This window comes from Adelges cooleyi, unplaced genomic scaffold (genome assembly GCF_023614345.1).
Source record: "Adelges cooleyi isolate 19-005CV unplaced genomic scaffold, UGA_ACOO_1.1 ACOO_flye_CR_arks_rails_tigmint_CR_PRNA_307, whole genome shotgun sequence".
Classification (NCBI taxonomy): Eukaryota; Metazoa; Arthropoda; class Insecta; order Hemiptera; family Adelgidae; genus Adelges; species Adelges cooleyi.
Window position 1 is genome coordinate 2,479,140 of NW_026095978.1, and position 17,086 is coordinate 2,496,225.

At 35.8% G+C, this 17,086-nt stretch overlaps 2 protein-coding genes and 1 long non-coding RNA gene across 3 annotated transcripts in view; 1 reads left to right on the forward strand and 2 right to left on the reverse strand.

Moving 5' to 3' along the window:
* Positions 1 to 17,086, forward strand: part of LOC126839618 (uncharacterized) — a 45,189-nt gene that overhangs the window by 16,783 nt on the left and 11,320 nt on the right. The gene's annotated exons all lie outside the window — the stretch shown is intronic.
* On the reverse strand, positions 1,179 to 3,042 carry LOC126839619 (uncharacterized). Its single transcript, XR_007685927.1, has 3 exons — positions 2,941 to 3,042; positions 2,568 to 2,733; positions 1,179 to 1,237 (listed from the first exon to the last, which is right to left on the reverse strand). It is a non-coding gene; the product is annotated as an uncharacterized LOC126839619 (long non-coding RNA).
* LOC126839772 (uncharacterized) lies at positions 7,128 to 8,758 on the reverse strand. Its single transcript, XM_050575180.1, has 3 exons — positions 8,664 to 8,758; positions 8,074 to 8,218; positions 7,128 to 7,240 (listed from the first exon to the last, which is right to left on the reverse strand). Exons 1-3 carry the CDS (start codon positions 8,739 to 8,741, stop codon positions 7,128 to 7,130), a joined length of 336 nt encoding a protein of 111 aa, XP_050431137.1. The 5' UTR covers positions 8,742 to 8,758.

A 17,086-nucleotide genomic window follows, 5' to 3' on the forward strand; every position in this document is an offset into this window, starting at 1 on the left:
AACGTGATAATGTATATAATTGTGCAATTTTAATATTTGTGCATGTAAGTGAAGATACTTAAAAGTATTATTAATACCTTGTAAACGTAAAGATACTTATCTACTCGTGTTACAATAAATAAATCAAAATTAATATCCTATAATTTATACAGCTAATCTAGGATTTGCTACTCATATTTGCCAATCGCTCGTTGAGGAATTTCGCTATATCATAACTTCGTTCTGAGCAAATATATTGCACAAGACGCGAAAACATCTTTTTATCTATGTTATCTAAAAACAACAAATTAATTTTTCATTTAAAGATTTATAATGTATAGTATAAAGAAAACAGGAGATTAGAAGTAAAAACTATTAAAACAACATGACACAACAACTTTTTTCAGAAATCCCCAATGTATAAAATCCAAAAAACAAGCATGCTTTAAACAAACTATTTTAAACAGTTTTTGTATCAACAATAATATTTTAATTATTACAAAAATGGAAACATTACCCACGCACTCCCTCAAAATTGGGTAGTTTATTGATCGAAATTGCTGAATTTTTAAGTTTTAACTTAAGTTATCATGACAGTTTATTTTATAATAAAGTATATTAATTTAAAACCGTATTTTAAATGAAACATAAAGTATATCTTATCAAGGTGAGTTACCTTGTCGTTTTATTGATATTCCTTTCACTGTCCAAAATTGATTTACCAATTGTACATTTTCTTTTTTACCTACAAATTCTAAAAATTTGGACTCTTTAAAACCTTTTTCAAGAGCAATTTTGTAATGATTAAGAGCGGAAGTATAAGCTGTATGTATATCCTGAAAAATGTATTTAACTAATTAAATTGTATTTCATAAACAACTAATTTATTCAGTGCTAATCTAATAATAAATTACATTTTTTATAGACAGTATGATTAAAAACTAAAAAAAAAAACGAACAGTTATACCACCATAATTGTTTTAATCAACTTTATTGGTAGTATGGCAGTATAAGTAAAAATAATTGAAGATATTTAAAATATATTACTAATATCTTATAAAGATAGGTACTTATTATTCATATTTTAATATATACTGATATTAAAATATAAATTAAACAAAACTAATCTGATATTATATCAATAGCAAAAATACCTCAGCTACTGCTATCCTTTTTCTAAGGAAGTCTTTTATATCTATATTTTTTTTTGCGCAAATAAAAATCACAAGGTCCGCAAATCTTTTAAAACCCATGTTGTCTGAAAAACAAAACAAAAATGTATTTTTCATCATCATTTAAATTCATAGTGCATTTATAATTTTAGACAGCAGGTGAACATAAGTCAAAAATATTTAAATAATTATGGTAAAAAAATATTTTTTGGGAACCCCCGAATGAAAAAAATTCAAAAAACAAGCTAGTGCCCGTGACTGAGTGTCGGCGCTTTTCTCACAAGACCACTCCTACTTCTATATATAAATATATATAAAAATAAATAAATAATACAAAAGTAATTTTACCCCATTGTACTTTCTTAATTGGATAAAATTACTTTCAAGCAAACGCTTTGATGCTTAACTGTGGACACTGCACCTCACATTAATACTTTCTTACTGTGCTTGGTTTGGACTGCACTGGCTTGAACATACTAATCACAAACTCTCAACGAAGCGTTTATTTGAAAGTGATTTTAATTTCTGGGAACCAACGACTTCCCCGTTTCCACAACGGTCCAAACCATTGTACTGGTTTTTTAATACTTTAACTAAAATTAAGTTTTAGCCTATAGGTGTATCAGATATATTTTAGGAAAGTATATATATTTTTTTTTGCAACTTTAGTCTTTTCCGTATTTAAGTAGACCTGAAATATTTTTGGCTACAGTTACTTTAGTCACACCAGTTATAAAAATCGCACATGAAGAAATATATAACATCTACTAGCGTCCAGATTTGTCCAGATGATTTAGGTACATGTACATATCGCTATTAATTTATATAAGTATTTATTTTTAAGATCAAAAAGATTGACTAACGCAGCTATCAATTATTCATAACGAAAAAAATATTGTCTTAAGCAACGAATCTATTTTAAATAAATATGCTGACCAACGCATATTAATCATTTATAATAAGTAACTGATAAATACAAATAATTTGCTTTATACAAAACGTTATAATTAATTTAAATGTATTATAAATTTCATTTTTAGAGAGATTAAATATAACGGAGATGGTATAGTTTTTGGGACAAAGCCCCTCACGATTCTGTTTTCTATCAAATTCGTTTGGTGCTCAGCCCCCCTAATATTTTCGAGTGATTTACTCTTATGATACTGATTACAAATCTGCAAAAATGTTGTGTCACTTGCACTTGGTTAAGAAGTTAATATAAATAAACAATAGTATTTTAGTTGGTTCAAAAATTAAAATATTACCCAAGCTCTCTCCCTCCCACTGAGTAGATCATTAACAAATATTGCCAAGTTTTAGAGTTTTAACTCTAAGTTATTACAACATTTTATTTTATACTAAATATTTATTTAATAAGTAATTTTAATTGACACATAAAGTTTATATAATAGATACCTTGTTCATTTAGTGACTCTATATTCAATGACCAATAATCCTTTAAAAAATGTAAATGTGAATCGTCGGCTCGACCCATAAAATCTAACAATTCAGACTGACGTAAATGATGTTTATCACCAACATGCAAAATATTACAAACGGTAGTCCAAGCATTTTTTACAACCTAAAAAATGAATTTTACTAACTAAATTTCGTTTTACAAAAAAACTAATTTATAATTCTTCAATTCCTGGATAATACAATGAATATAATTGTGTAAATGTAATATTTGTGCATATAAGTGAAGATACTTAAATGCAATACTAATATCTTATCTATAGTTATATTACAATATAAATTAAACAATACTAATATGATATTATATCTACACCTTAATTACTGCCATCTTTTTTTCAAGGAAGTCTTTCAAAACAAGTTCTTGATTTGAGAAAATCAAATACAAAGTGTTTTTAAAATCCTTCATGTATAGCTCATCTAAAATAACAATCAAAACATTTATTTTTCATTTAAAAATTCATCATGTATTTACATTTTTAGGATATAGAAAGCAGGTTAACAGTAGTAAAACATATTTAAATAACTGTGGTAGGTATAAATAATTTTTTTTTTGAAACTGAAACTGAATGTACAAAATCCAAAGAAACAACCGTGCGTAAATCAAACTATGGAGATTAGAAATTATTTTGGCTCTTTGGTCATTATATAGGTACTAATACTTTATTTCAAACGAAACCAGTCGTTTTTAAAAAGTTATTTAATAATAAATATTTATTTAAAAATGTATTTTAACTTATTTATAAAGTATATCTAATAGTTACCTTTTCCCTTTAAAACTGAATTCGCTACTTTAAAACAATTATCCTTGTCTTTACCCACAAAAAATAAAAAGTCAGACAGACTAATAACATTTTTTCCAGTTTTAGTGTAGAGTTCATAAGCTAAATCAAAAGCTTTTTTAATAACCTGAAAAATGTATTTTGCTAATTAAATATTATTCCATAAAAGCGAATAATAAAGGTAAATTATTCATATAATGGTTGCAAATGTATTATTTGTGCATGTTGGTGATGATATTTAAAAGAAGTATTATTATCTTATCAAGGTATACTGATATGACTAAACAAATTAATAAATATTCAATACTAATATGGTATAATATCTATAACTAAATTACCACTACTGCTTCTCTTCTTTTATCAAGGAAGTCTTTTAAATCAAATTGTTGTTTTGAGCAAATCAATTTCATAATTCCTCTAAATTCTTCGAAGCTTATCTTATCTAAAAAACAAATCAAAAATGTATTTTTCATGAATCTTTCAAAAATGATCATGTATTTACATTTTTGGGGTATAGAAAGAAAGTAAAAATTTATCAAAAGTAGTAAAATAACTACGGCTCAGCAAATATTTTGCCCCGAACGTACAAATTCCAGAAAACAAGCGCTCTCCAAATAAAATATGTATTTAATTGTATTTATTAGAAAATATTTCTGCTCTTTTGTACATATGAAAATGTCTCTTACTTATGATTACTTTAAATGGGTTAGTACTTTTATATATTTTTTATTGAAAATACAACATTTTCAAGCAGTTCAACATTGATCTTTATATTCTGATAGTTTATTTCAAATGAAAACAGGTGTTTTAAATAAGTTTTGTTTTTGTACCAACAATTATTATTTTGTTGGTTCAAATATTGAAATCGCGATCTCACCAACACTGGATGGATCTTTGATAAATAATTAAAATAATACCGTTTTTTTTAGTTTAACTTAATTTATACGGCAATTAATTTCATAATAAATATTTATTTAAAAATACTAGTTACCTCGTTGTTTTTCCGAAACAGGACTCACTGTGCTATATTCTTTTAAACGTCGTAAAAACACATTCCCTTTTTCTTCACCCAAAAAATCTAAAATGTCGGACTGACGAATATATCTTCTTTCAGATGCGGGGTATGACTGACTAATAGTTATGTTTTCAGCACAAAAATTTTTATAATAGGTTACAGCAATATTAAAAGAACTGACGATAGTCTGAAAAATGTATATAATTAAAAATCGAATTTAATTCTATACAGAATAGAGTACATTATACAACTAACAAAAAACCAAAAATCAAAATAAACTGTTAAATTACACATTAAAAAAAATTCTTTATTATATCATACTATCAATTATTTTTATCAACTTATTTGGTAGTTGTAACAAAAAGTGTAAATTTTGGTTTGATAAAGTTTTCACTCGTTGGATAATGCAATGTTTTTAATAGTTTAAATGTAATATTTTTTAATATAAGTAATGATATTTAAAAGTATTAATAATATCATGTATATCTACTGATATAACAATATAAATTAGGTAAACAATAATTATATGATATTATATCCAAAGCTAGGTTACCTCAGCTACTGGTATCCTTTCTTCAAGGAAGTCTTTTAAAACAAATTCTCGTTTTAAACAAATCCAATATACAAGTTTCCTAAATTCTATGAGACGTATGTTATCTAAAAAAACAATCAAAAAATATGTTTTCAATTTAAAAATTCATCATGTAGATACATGATGAATTTTTAAATACATTTATAGATACATGATGAATTTTTAAATACATTTATAGATACATTTATAGGATATAGAAAACCGGTGAAGAGTTGTCAAAACTATTAATAGAACTGGCACAAGCTGTCAAAATTTTTAGTACGTTATTCTCAATCCCAAATGGTAATGAAATGTATGCGTTACTAATTAAGTTTCAAAAGTTTCTATCAAAAAAACCATCAAGTTGGGATGGGGGTAAACACAAAAATAGTTAGATTGAAATCACATTGTAAAAAAACATTATCAAAAAAAAAATTCTATTTCTTATTGAACCCTTTTATATATTGAATGGTTCACCATAAAATGATCACTCTGTATACGATAGAAAGCGGGTGAAGAAGAGACAAAACTATTAATATAACTGTGGCATGAAACAAAGTCCAAAAAACACGCGTGTTTTAAACAAACTATTCAATTGTCTGTATTTATTAGAAAATACTTTTGCTCATTAGTTCTAATTAAAAGTTTCTCTTACACATGATTACTTTTAAATTTTTGATTTCTGATACACATATTTTTAACTGAAAATACATAACTTTCGAGTACTTCAACATTGATCTTTAAATTCTAATACCTTTTTTCAAACGAAACCAGGTGTTATAAAAAAGTTTTGTTTTTGACCAACAATATTATTTTAGTTTGTTCAAAATTTGAAATCGCGCTATCCCTCAACAATATAAATCATTTTAAATATTGCTGGGTTTTTTGTGTTTTAACTTTAGGTTATTAAGAAAGTTTATTTTAAATATTTACTTAAAAGTTTATATTAAATGTTATATTATAAGTATATATAATGGTTACCTTGTGCTTCGTGTGAAACTGAATTCGCTGTCCAATAACTGTTTACATGTTCTAAATTGTCCTCTTTACCCACAAAATCTAAAAATGCGGTCTGACGAATACTCATCATATTTCTTATAGAACCAAGGGTGTTAGAGCCATGTGCAAGATCAAAGGCATTTGTCATTAACTGAAAAGATTATTTCGCTTATTTTATTTATTTCTATAATTAATTCCTTATTTATCTAATAGATTTCATAAAAACGTTATATAAAGTATAATTATGTATATACTAGAGTACAATATAAAACATATAACAAAAAAAAAAACCGGATAGTTATATACAAAATTTAAAATGTTTTCATACTACTAATTATTTTAATTGGCTCATTTGGTACTTAAAACGAGTAGTGTACATTTTGGTTTGATTACGTTTTTAACCCTTGGATAATACAATGTATATAATTGTGTAATTGTAATATTTGCCAATGTCAGTGATGATATTTAAAAGTGTTATTTGTATGATACAGGCTGTTTTAGCATGAAAGGTAAGTAATAGGTTAGGACCCCCAAATAAGCCACCCATTTTCCCTTTTTCTTTAGATCAAAACATACAGGTTTCGACAGTTAAGTAAAAAAATAAAAAAATTATTCCCTATAATTCAGTGCAAAAAGCTCATTTTAGAAGAGGGGTCACATAATTGTTACTCTCTTTTGACCCCTTACTCAAAAAATGATGTGACCCCACTTTTTAATTGAGAAACTTACACTTTTATAAGCTTGTTTACTTTTAGTTTTTGGCAAGTCAAATTAACCCTGTGTATCTTTAATTGACCTAGGCATTGTATTATAACAGCGTTTTTAATAAGCTCAACATTTGTAGAAAAATCTAAAAATGTTTACTGTAAGCCGATATTAGAGTTAATTTAATTTGCCAAAAACTATAACAGAAAATAACATATTTTTTTAAGTCATTTTTTTTTACTTAAATGTCGAAACCTTCAATTTTTTACTTAACGAAAAAATAAAACGGGGGCTTATTTGTGGATTCTCCAGATGTCCAATCACCTATCATCTATTACTTACCTTTCATGCTGAAACACTCTGTATAAAAATACTTATCTACTGATATACAATATAAATTAAACAAAACAAATATGATATTTCATCTAAAGCTAGATTACATCAGCTGCTGCTATTCTTTCTTTTAGGAAGTCGTTTATATCAATATCTTGTTTTTTGCAAATCAAAGGCACGAGTTCCGAAAAATCGTCAAACGATATATAATCTAAAATGCAAAAAAAATATCATGTATTTACATATTTAAGATATAGAAAGCAGGTGAACAGTAATCAAAACTATTGTAGCACAAAAAAAAAATTCATGGAAACCCCCGAATGTACAAAATCCAAAAAACATGAGTGATTTTAACAAATTACGTAATTTCCTGTATCTATTAGATTAGCTCACTTTAAATAATGTGTATATTTTTATCTTAAAATACAAATTTTCAAGTACTTCAACATTAATCTTTTTATTCTATATCCTCATTTCAAACAAAACTAGGTGATTTAAACAAGTTTTGATTTTGTACCAATCAAAAATATTAGTTGGCTTATAATTTGAAGTAGAACTCTCTCTCATTATTGTGTAGATGTTGGATAAATCATTTAAATATGCTGATATTTTGAGTTTTAACTACTACCACCGTTTATTTTAAATATTTTATTAAATATAAATAATACTATGTTATCGGAGTATGAAATATGTGTGTGCAGTATCATTTAAATAATTGAAGGTTGTTTGTTACAAGACCAATTTCAATTATGATCTAGATTTTACTATATATATATGTATATATATAAGCTTCTGCTTAAGATGTCGGATATCTACTATTATGTATACTGTATAACTGTAACGTTGTATAATGTTCTTTATTTGTTATTATACTGTGTGATTTTATGTTTAATAGTTTTGGTTTTAATCATATTAATATCATTGTGTTTTTATTTCTACTTAAATACTTAACTTCCACCAAGATATACAATCATATATCTTAATATATTTACTTAAAAATTAATATTAAATGATGCATTGAGTATAGAATAATATAATGGTTACCTGGTGCTTCTAGTGAAACTGAGTTATAACTGAATTCACCCACAAAATCTAAAAAGTCGGACTTGTCAAGAATCGTAGGGTCATCAGAACCGGGTACATCATATTTGTAACAGTCATAAGCAATACCAAAGGCTTTTGATAAAACCTGAAAAGTTTATTTCAATAACTAAATTTTATTCCATAATTAATTCAATGTTTATCTAATTTATTCTATACATAAAAAAAACAGACAGTTATTTTGTACATAAAAAAATAAATAGTTTCAGACAACATTTTTTCAACGTGGTAGTTGTATGATAACGTAAAAAAATCTAACCTAAAAAATATTGTTATAGTTTTTGAACTAATTTAAAACGCGAAAATTATAATAGCAGATAAGTTATGATTGTTATGTGTTATGTACACAAATACGGTAAGTATGTTTATTGCAAAATCGTTAAGCTAAAAAAAGTTATAATTTCCGAGAAAAAATTGCTGTAGAGTAATATACTGAGCATTGACCGGTTTGTAACAAATAATCTAGCAAAACACTGACAAAATACTTATAGTTTCAAAATATTACTCTAAGTATATGAAATATAAAATATTACTTCTCTAGTTGATGGTTGCGATACAGAATTATTAATTATGACAGAAGATAGTAATAAAATAGCGAATTTGAAAGCCATGTTTAACTACTACAAACTGAACTTCAACTGTGCGACTATACGAATAGTTTTTAGACTCTATACTTGCCATTTCATACAAAAAAATTGAAAAAATAGTGTACCTAAGACATTAAACAAATATATCACATTTATTTGCGAAAAATCGAACGAACTATGGCATTATTTCAAAAGTCAATTTAAACAGTTATACAAGCCATACAAATATGTAGCTACCAAAATGCACATGTGTGTGTAAGTGCGTTTTTTAGGATTTTCTTGAAAATAATTCAGAAAATGTTGAATGCTAAATCGATGTGTGTATGTAATATTTTCCGACCATCTAATATAAAAACTACGAATATTCGTATACAATTTGTAGGAGAAAATCAGTTATCCCTTGAATCTTGCTATATTCTTCACCCTTAAGTATTTCAGATTTAAAGTTGGTTAGGTAAGGCCAGGTCACAGGTCTTCCAAATTTATTAAAACTGAAAATGATAAAACCAATTGGAAATAAACGCTTTAATGCACATGTGTAATTTTATACATCTATAAAAAACATTTAAAAGGAAACAACGTGAAAAATCGTAGCATTTGATCTAAAGGGATTAAGTTATTGTAATTACTGAATTCCTATGATTCCTACTTATCCTCAATTTGCTTTGTTATATATTCATTTATATTTTTGTGTCTGGAACTATATTATGTCCTTCTCCTCACAATATACAATATAAAATACATTTTCAATTTAACAATCTAAATAGGACCTATATAGGTGCTACACGAGTCTGTTGTCTGTCTATAAAATATGTTCGGTGATTAAGCATTCCTAATATTTTTGGGCGAATTCAGATTATGATGCTGAATACGAATCTGCAAAATCGTTGAGCCACTCACACTTATGGTTTGGTAAAGTACACAGTACCTTAAGGGGTATAAAACTACTGTCTACTAAAGTTATTTCAATTTAAACTAGATGTTTTAAACAAGTTTTGTTTTTGTACCAACAATAGTATTTTAGTTGGTACACAAACTTGTTTTTGAGTAAATCAAGTTTACAAGGCCCGTAAAGTGCTTCAAATGTACGACTTCTACAAAACGAAACTGTACCTATGTACATTTACATTTTTTAAGTACTGAAAGCGTGTGAACAGGTGTACCTTGGCTTTTGTGGTTAGCCCCCGAAGGGGGATCCCCTACGACCGCGGACCGCTGTAGCGCTAGGCGCTAATTGCGGGCCGGGGAAGGTATGTCGCAAGAGAAGTGATCCTGTAGAAGGGCCACTTCGCATCAGGCCTCTATGCGTACTTTAGTCGCCTTTTACGACAGGCGTACGAAACCTTGGTAGAATTCTGATCCCCTAACCACAGGGATGTCGCGGCTGGTTTTACCCAGCCGCCCGCGCCCCGCGCACGACCGACCCCCCTGAGAGACTCAGTGTGGCCAACCGTGCCTTCCTCGGCCCAGTCGGTCGTTCGACCACCCCTGAGTTGCTGCCCGTGTGGGCGGTGATTTTATCACATCTCTCAGAAAGAAATAAACAATAGTACTTAGTGCTCGGTGCACATCGCGCACACATATGGTCGTGGGTCCTCCACCACTCGGCTCGGGCGCCAATCCTTTTTTGACCATACCTTCGTTTTTTAACTCTCGGCAGAGTGGGTTTTGTAGTGCCCCCGTACCTCGGCTCACCGTTGGTTCTTGCCGGCAGACTCGCGTCTGTGACGCGAACGCGTCGATCAATTCGCGGACGCGGGACAGTTTTGACTCATGCCGGAGTTGGGTTCGCACCCACGCGGTGGGCGTTCAGTACGCCCGGACTCGGTGGCAGTTTTGACTCGTACCCCGGAGTTGGGTTCGCACCCGCGCGGTGGGCGTGCAGTAAGCCCAGACTAAGGGCATTAAGAAACCTTTTACGGATTTATCCGTGCCGGAAGCGAGGCCGCTCTCGCCGGCGGGTTCCCTGATGATGGCTCGGGGTGAGGCAATGTCTTCACCTACGACGGCGGTTTACCAGGACTTCCCTAGCAAATCTTGAGAGCGCGCTGTACAAGCCTCTCGTGGAGACCAGGAGTTCAGGGTCACAGGGCCACAAGTGACCTGCACGGTGGACCGCGAGTTCTAGCCGCTCGCGAGCTGGCCGCGCTGACGGACATTCGTATAAAACGTGCTCAGCGGATTCGAATGGCGCGCCACAGATGCACTCGGTGGTGTCAGAGAGGCCAAGGGAGTTGAGACGACCCTTGAAGTCGCCGTGGCCCGTAAATATCTGAGCTATGTAGTGGTTCAGTTGCAGCGGTGTAGCGAGCCTACGCCTGACCGACGGGAAAAACTTATAGGTCCACCTACCGGTTGTACAATTGTCCCACCTGGACTGCCAAGTATCACAGAGCACTTCCCATAGCTCACGCAAGGCGGTGGCCTTCGCCTCTGGGTCGTTGCCTCTTTGCATTTCTATCTCGGCCTGATATCGAGCCATCAGGTCGAGGGGTAACGTTCCCGCAATAATTTGGAGCGACGAAGTGGCTGCAGTCCTGTACGCGCCAGTAATACCAATCAGGGCTCGTCTCTGCAATTGGGCCATGATTTTAATACCACGGTTGGTTGCTACAACCGGGTACCAAAACTGCACGCCGTAGAGGATTCTCGGGAGAAAGACGCTGTTGTACAGCAGTGGTAAATTCCGTTTATCGTTCCCCCATAGATCTCCGTAGGTTCCTCTTAACCTTGAGAACGTATCGAGGTTTTTTAGTCGGAGGTCCTCGATCTGCTGTCGGAATGAAATGCCGGTACCAATGGTGATGCCCAGGTATTTGGCGTGCTTCGCCGTAGCGATCCTACCGTTGCCGAATTTCACGGTGAAACCAGGTACCAAGTTACCTTTTAAGATGAGAGCAGTGGATTTTTGCGTGGAGAAGCGTAAACCCCTGTCATCACCCCAGCGCTGGACAATCTTTAACACGTCCTCCATTTTCTCGACTATAATCCTGCGAGTCCTTCCGGCAACGAGAACCGCGATGTCGTCTGCATACGCTTGTATGTGCGAGTGGGTAGGGAGCTCCGAAAGGAGTAAGTCCTCCATGGTCACTGACCAGAGCACAGGGCCGAACAAGGAGCCTTGAGGGCACCCCTTTGTGAGTGTGGCAGTCTTGCTCACGCCTCCGAGCGTCATTGTTGCTGTCCGATTCACTAGGTAGCTCAGGGTGAGCTTCCTGATGTTGGCTGAACAGCCCAGTCTGTCCATATCGGACAACAACGTTGACCATTTCAGGTTGTCGAAGGCACCCGAAATGTCAAGAAAGGCACCAAGGACATAATTCTGGTCCGAATCATTGGTCCACGCGAGCAAAGAGTCGATGGCATCGGCAGTCGACCGTCCTTTCTTGAACCCGAATTGATTGGCACTTATATTCGGAGCGATCTCCTGGTTTATGCGGTCACATATCAGAAATTCAACGGCTTTCGAGAGCGTGGGCAGGAGACTAATTGGTCTGTATGAGTTCGGTAGGCATGGGTCCTTATTCGGGCCCTTCCGGATTACCACCACGTCGGCTTTCTTCCACGGCTGTGGAAAAGTACATTGCCTAAAGCAGTCATTGGCTAAGCCTAGTAGGTGCTCGCTGACGTATGGCCATGCCATACGAGCCATTCTACCAGTGATTAGATCCAGGCCGGGAGCCTTATTCGGGGCTGTCCTCCATAATGCTGACTTGAGGTCGACTAGGCTGCTAGTCAGTTCTCTGTCCACACCCATAGGCTGTGGCAGGGGATCCACTGTTAGCTCGTGTGGTATGAGAGTGTCCAGTAATAGCTGAACAGTCTCATCCGGTGAGGTCGTGTGCACACCGTCCGGTTTGGCCAGTGAGCGCAAAACCGTGGACTCGCGGGAGCCCTTCTTTACATAACGGTACACCCTGCCCCAGGGTGCCGTTCCGTCTATGGTGCAAAACTTGCGCCACGAGAGGGTTTTGGCTTTGCGAAGCTCTGCAGTATAACCATTACGAAGCACGTTGTAATGGGCACGGGATTCCTCAGAATTGCTACGGCGCGATATTCTTGCCGCGCGGCGAAGTTCAGCGCGTTTGAGTTTGAGGTCTCGTGACCACCAAGGAGGCGACGGCTTCGGATCGACCAGACGTGTTCGTACCGATTGTTTGGCGGCAGAGGAAATGGCGTCAGATATGACGCTGGCCCTATCGTGTACGTCCCCACGGTTGAGCACGAGTTCTGCGATTTCCAGGGAACGATCGAGCAGTTGACCGAATCTCGCGTGGTTAATTTTGCCCATTTCGACTCTCCTGGCACGAGAGACGGCAGAGACCAGGGAGAGAGACAGATCATATCTGATCACTCTATGGTCACTTGAAGTTTGGTCGGCAATGACACGCCATCGCGTGATATGGTTTGCGATCGCTGGCGTAGATAGCGTAACGTCAATATTCGAGGAGGCCCTCGTGGACGAAAAGGTCGTGAGATTTGATCTCACGTTATTGATGCGTAGATCGTGATCATCAATGAGACTCTCTACGTGTTGGCCCCTGTGGTCAGTCAGGGAGCTGAACCACCGTTCCGAAAATGCATTAGCATCCAACGCCAGGAGATATTCGCCCTGTATGTTTTCAATAACCCTCCTTAGGGCTGTAGCGTGATCAATGGTGGCAATGGAGTATTTGAAGTAACCCGATATGATCGTTAGCCTGGAGTCTCGGCTTTCCACTGACACTGTCGTGAGGAACTCAGTAGTCATGTCCTCCCGTGTGACGACAACCAAGCTCGGGTTCAGGATAGCGACCGCCGCGTAGTGCAGTGCAGAGTGTGCTCCTGTCCGCGCTGCGGGTTTGCTTAAGACAACGCGATAGGGGCTTTGCTCCCACCCTATCAATCTGCCTCCGCGGGTATATGGCTCCTGTATTAGCACAATGTCAGCACATATAGATTGGCAGTACTCTAATAACTGCTCACTCGCTACTGTGCCACGTCCTAGATTGTGCTGCACGATTTTTAGAGCTGTGATGCTCATTGTTCTTTACAAAATTGGGTACGCCTCAACATATCAGCGATAGCTGCTGTTTTCGATGAGCACGTAGGATCCCGAGAATTGTGTTTCCCTTTGCAGTTATTGCACTTGGGGTCGTTGGCGAGGTTAGGGCACGCTTCTTTGATATGGTCCTTTGAGGAGCAGTGGGAACATCTGCGGGCCTCTCTGCATTTGGAGCCAATGTGATTGAAACCAAAGCAGTTATAACACTGCGTCACCTCCTCGAACTTGCTGGTTGGGCACGAATAAAGGCCAATATACAATGCTCTCTTTAACATATGGGAGTGCAGGTTTGGGTGACATTCAACTACCCAGTGTACTGTTGCCTGCTCTTTCGGGCCACGTTTGAAAATTGGCTTTATATATTCTGTCGCTGTCTTTTCATCTACGCCCAAGTCCGGATTTTGGCATGCGATAGACTGCGGGATCAGGTCGGGTCGCAGTGACGAGTCGATGCCTCTAATAAGGACTCTCGGCCACCTTGCGCTTTCGGCTTTCAGTAGGTATGTCTTTTCCTTAGCCACCTCCACTAATGCAGCCCTTGTTTCTTCATTTATCCCTCTAACATAAACCTTGCCCGACTTGGTGGTCTTCATGTCCAATTGGGGCGCCTTTACCCTACCTACAATAGAGGTCCACAGGATCCCTTTAAATGAGCTGACTTCGCTGGAGTCCTTGCCCGCGGTTGTCACTCGGTATGCGGGTGGAGGGGTTGTTTCCCGGTTCACCGCTAATTTTTCTTTTCTCCGCGCTAGTCGCGATTTGGACCTCTTGTCCTTCCTGGACACCGATCGTTCCTTTTTTCTCTTGGCCGACTTGCTCCTATTACGTCCACGTCCCTTCGGCTCCGCGTTGTTCATGTCTACATGGTTGTTTGGTGCAGCGTTGATGATTACCATCTCCCTTTTAAGCTCCTCAATCTCTTTCTGTTTCTCAGAAAGCTCGACCGCAAACTGCTTAATGAGCATGGGAATCATGTCGGAATTATCGTTCCCAATGCTGACGCTCATGCTATAGGCCTGCTGTAATATAGTCTCTAGCTTGCGTGTGATGCCTTGGCTGGTCTCTTCCGATATCTTCTTACGGAGGGAGCGCTCGTCGTTCAAGGCCTGGCGGATCCAACCACATGCATCGAGCACGGCTTGATAGTTGGGGTCAACCTTGGCTTTTTTATGCACAGGACTACGGGGACTCTTGGGACTTGGGACGTTCACGTCCATCGGAGTCTCCATTTTTGATTCTGTCTGTTGCGCCAACTAAACTTCGCGGTAATCTAACCCCTGATCGAGGGGTTAGGCGATAAAATTCACGAAAACACGCTCGGGTATTGGCTCGCTGATTTGGCACTACACTTAAGTTTAGCTCCTGGGCGTAAAAAATAAGGTAAGACCGTAAAACTTTCACAGGACGCTCGGAGCACCCTTTCGGAGGTAACACCCAAATTTGGGGGCGATCGGCCCAAAATTGGGGAAAATCCCTTTGAAGGGATTTTTGACCCCTAGAGTGGAGACGTACCGGATGCGCGACTTTAAAACAAATTTATCCGCGTTGGTCCCGTCGAAATCGGGTCAAAACCGACGGAGTTATCGCGACTCAAAAATTCCCAAAAATGGGGGGGGTGGGGGGGAAACTTTTAATATGTAGTGTACCCCGGTGGGTACACTCCAAATACGTTGACCCGGGATCGATCCGACGATCGGTTAGCAAGTTACGGCACTTTGAAAAATTGGGGGGGGGGGAGTATTCCCGAAATTGGCCGCGGGGGTTTCGGACACCCTGTATATGGGGGCCGGTGCCGCCCAGTATACTAAAAACCAAAAATTTGGGTGAAACCGGGTTTCAGTACACCCTGTATATTTTTGCGCAGTGAAAAAATACACCCTATATAATATTTAAATAAATTAAATATGCGTATACGAGCAATATGGCCGCGATGGCCGCAGCGACGAACGACTCAAACGGCAATGCCGTTTGTAACGCAACACGATGTACAAAATACCACGTTGTGGCTTACCTGTTTGCAACAGCTCAGACCCAAAATCGACTATAAGTCGATTTGGTATTATCAGAACGACTCGAAAACGACACCGATCTGCCCGCGCACTTTTAATACGTTCAAAAATATCAATTTTTGAAAATACGAGATGAAACTCAAAGAGTTGTGCCCAAAAATGTGGGGAGCAATCGTGAAACACGTGTGCTCTGTTCCACTAAAAGCGTGTGAACAATAGCCGAAACTAGTAATATAACTGAGGCACAAAAATAATATTTTAGAAACCCTCGAATGTACAAAATCCAAAAAAACAAGCGTGCATTTAAGAAACTATGTAACATCATGTATTTATTAGAAAATATTTCTGTTCTTTTGTTCTAATATCTCTTACATTATACTTGTATATATTTTTAACATAAAATACAAATTTTCAAGTACTTCAACATTAATCTTTATATTCTAATACCTTATTTCCAATGAACCCAGATGTTTTAAAAAGTTGTTTTTTTACCAACAAAAATATTTTATCTTCGATGCAAAGCGAGAAGGTATTGGTTTTACTCTGATGTGTGTTTTTTTTTTTATCTGTATACACTGTAACTTCTTTAATACTGGACCAATTCCTTCGAATAGCAACTCTATAAATCGCAATTTTCATCTAGTTGGTACTTTGGGGGGGTAAAAGTTGAAAAAGTTAAACTCTTCACAGGCGAAAGTTGAAAAAACAAAAAAAAAAACCGTACGAGTTTTTTAGTTAGAATTTTTACTGGCTATAGCTTCGAGAAAAAGAGTCGGATCGAGTTGAAATTTATAAGAAATATTTATTTAGTATGCCCGCGCACGTCAGTTATATCAAATTTGAATTTAACCTAATGCCCACCCCCCTAGGAGGGGTACAGGTTTTTTTGTTTTTCGGGGTTTTTAGCCGTAATTTTTCAAGTTGTAGTTCTTAAATTTGGAAACGCTCTACTTTTTTTTCGCTTGCACAACCCAGCAGTTGTTTTTTTAGCACGAATTCAATTGATTATTGTTATTATTATTATATTATATACTACCGTTTAACGTCTCGTCAACATTTTGTAATCACAATGTTATGTGTAATAAATATATATTTTACAATAACATAATAGTGACATTCAACTGACATATTGTGTGTTTCTTTAGTTATAATTTTACATAAGCATACACAAAGATACATAAAGATGACTCAAGCTGACCATTTGTTACCCAATCACTTCACATGCATTGCACGTTGCGTTAGTATAATGTGTGTATATTGTGCTACCAGCTACGTTAACTCAGCTATAGATAATCAAATTAGCATTAGTAGCTTCC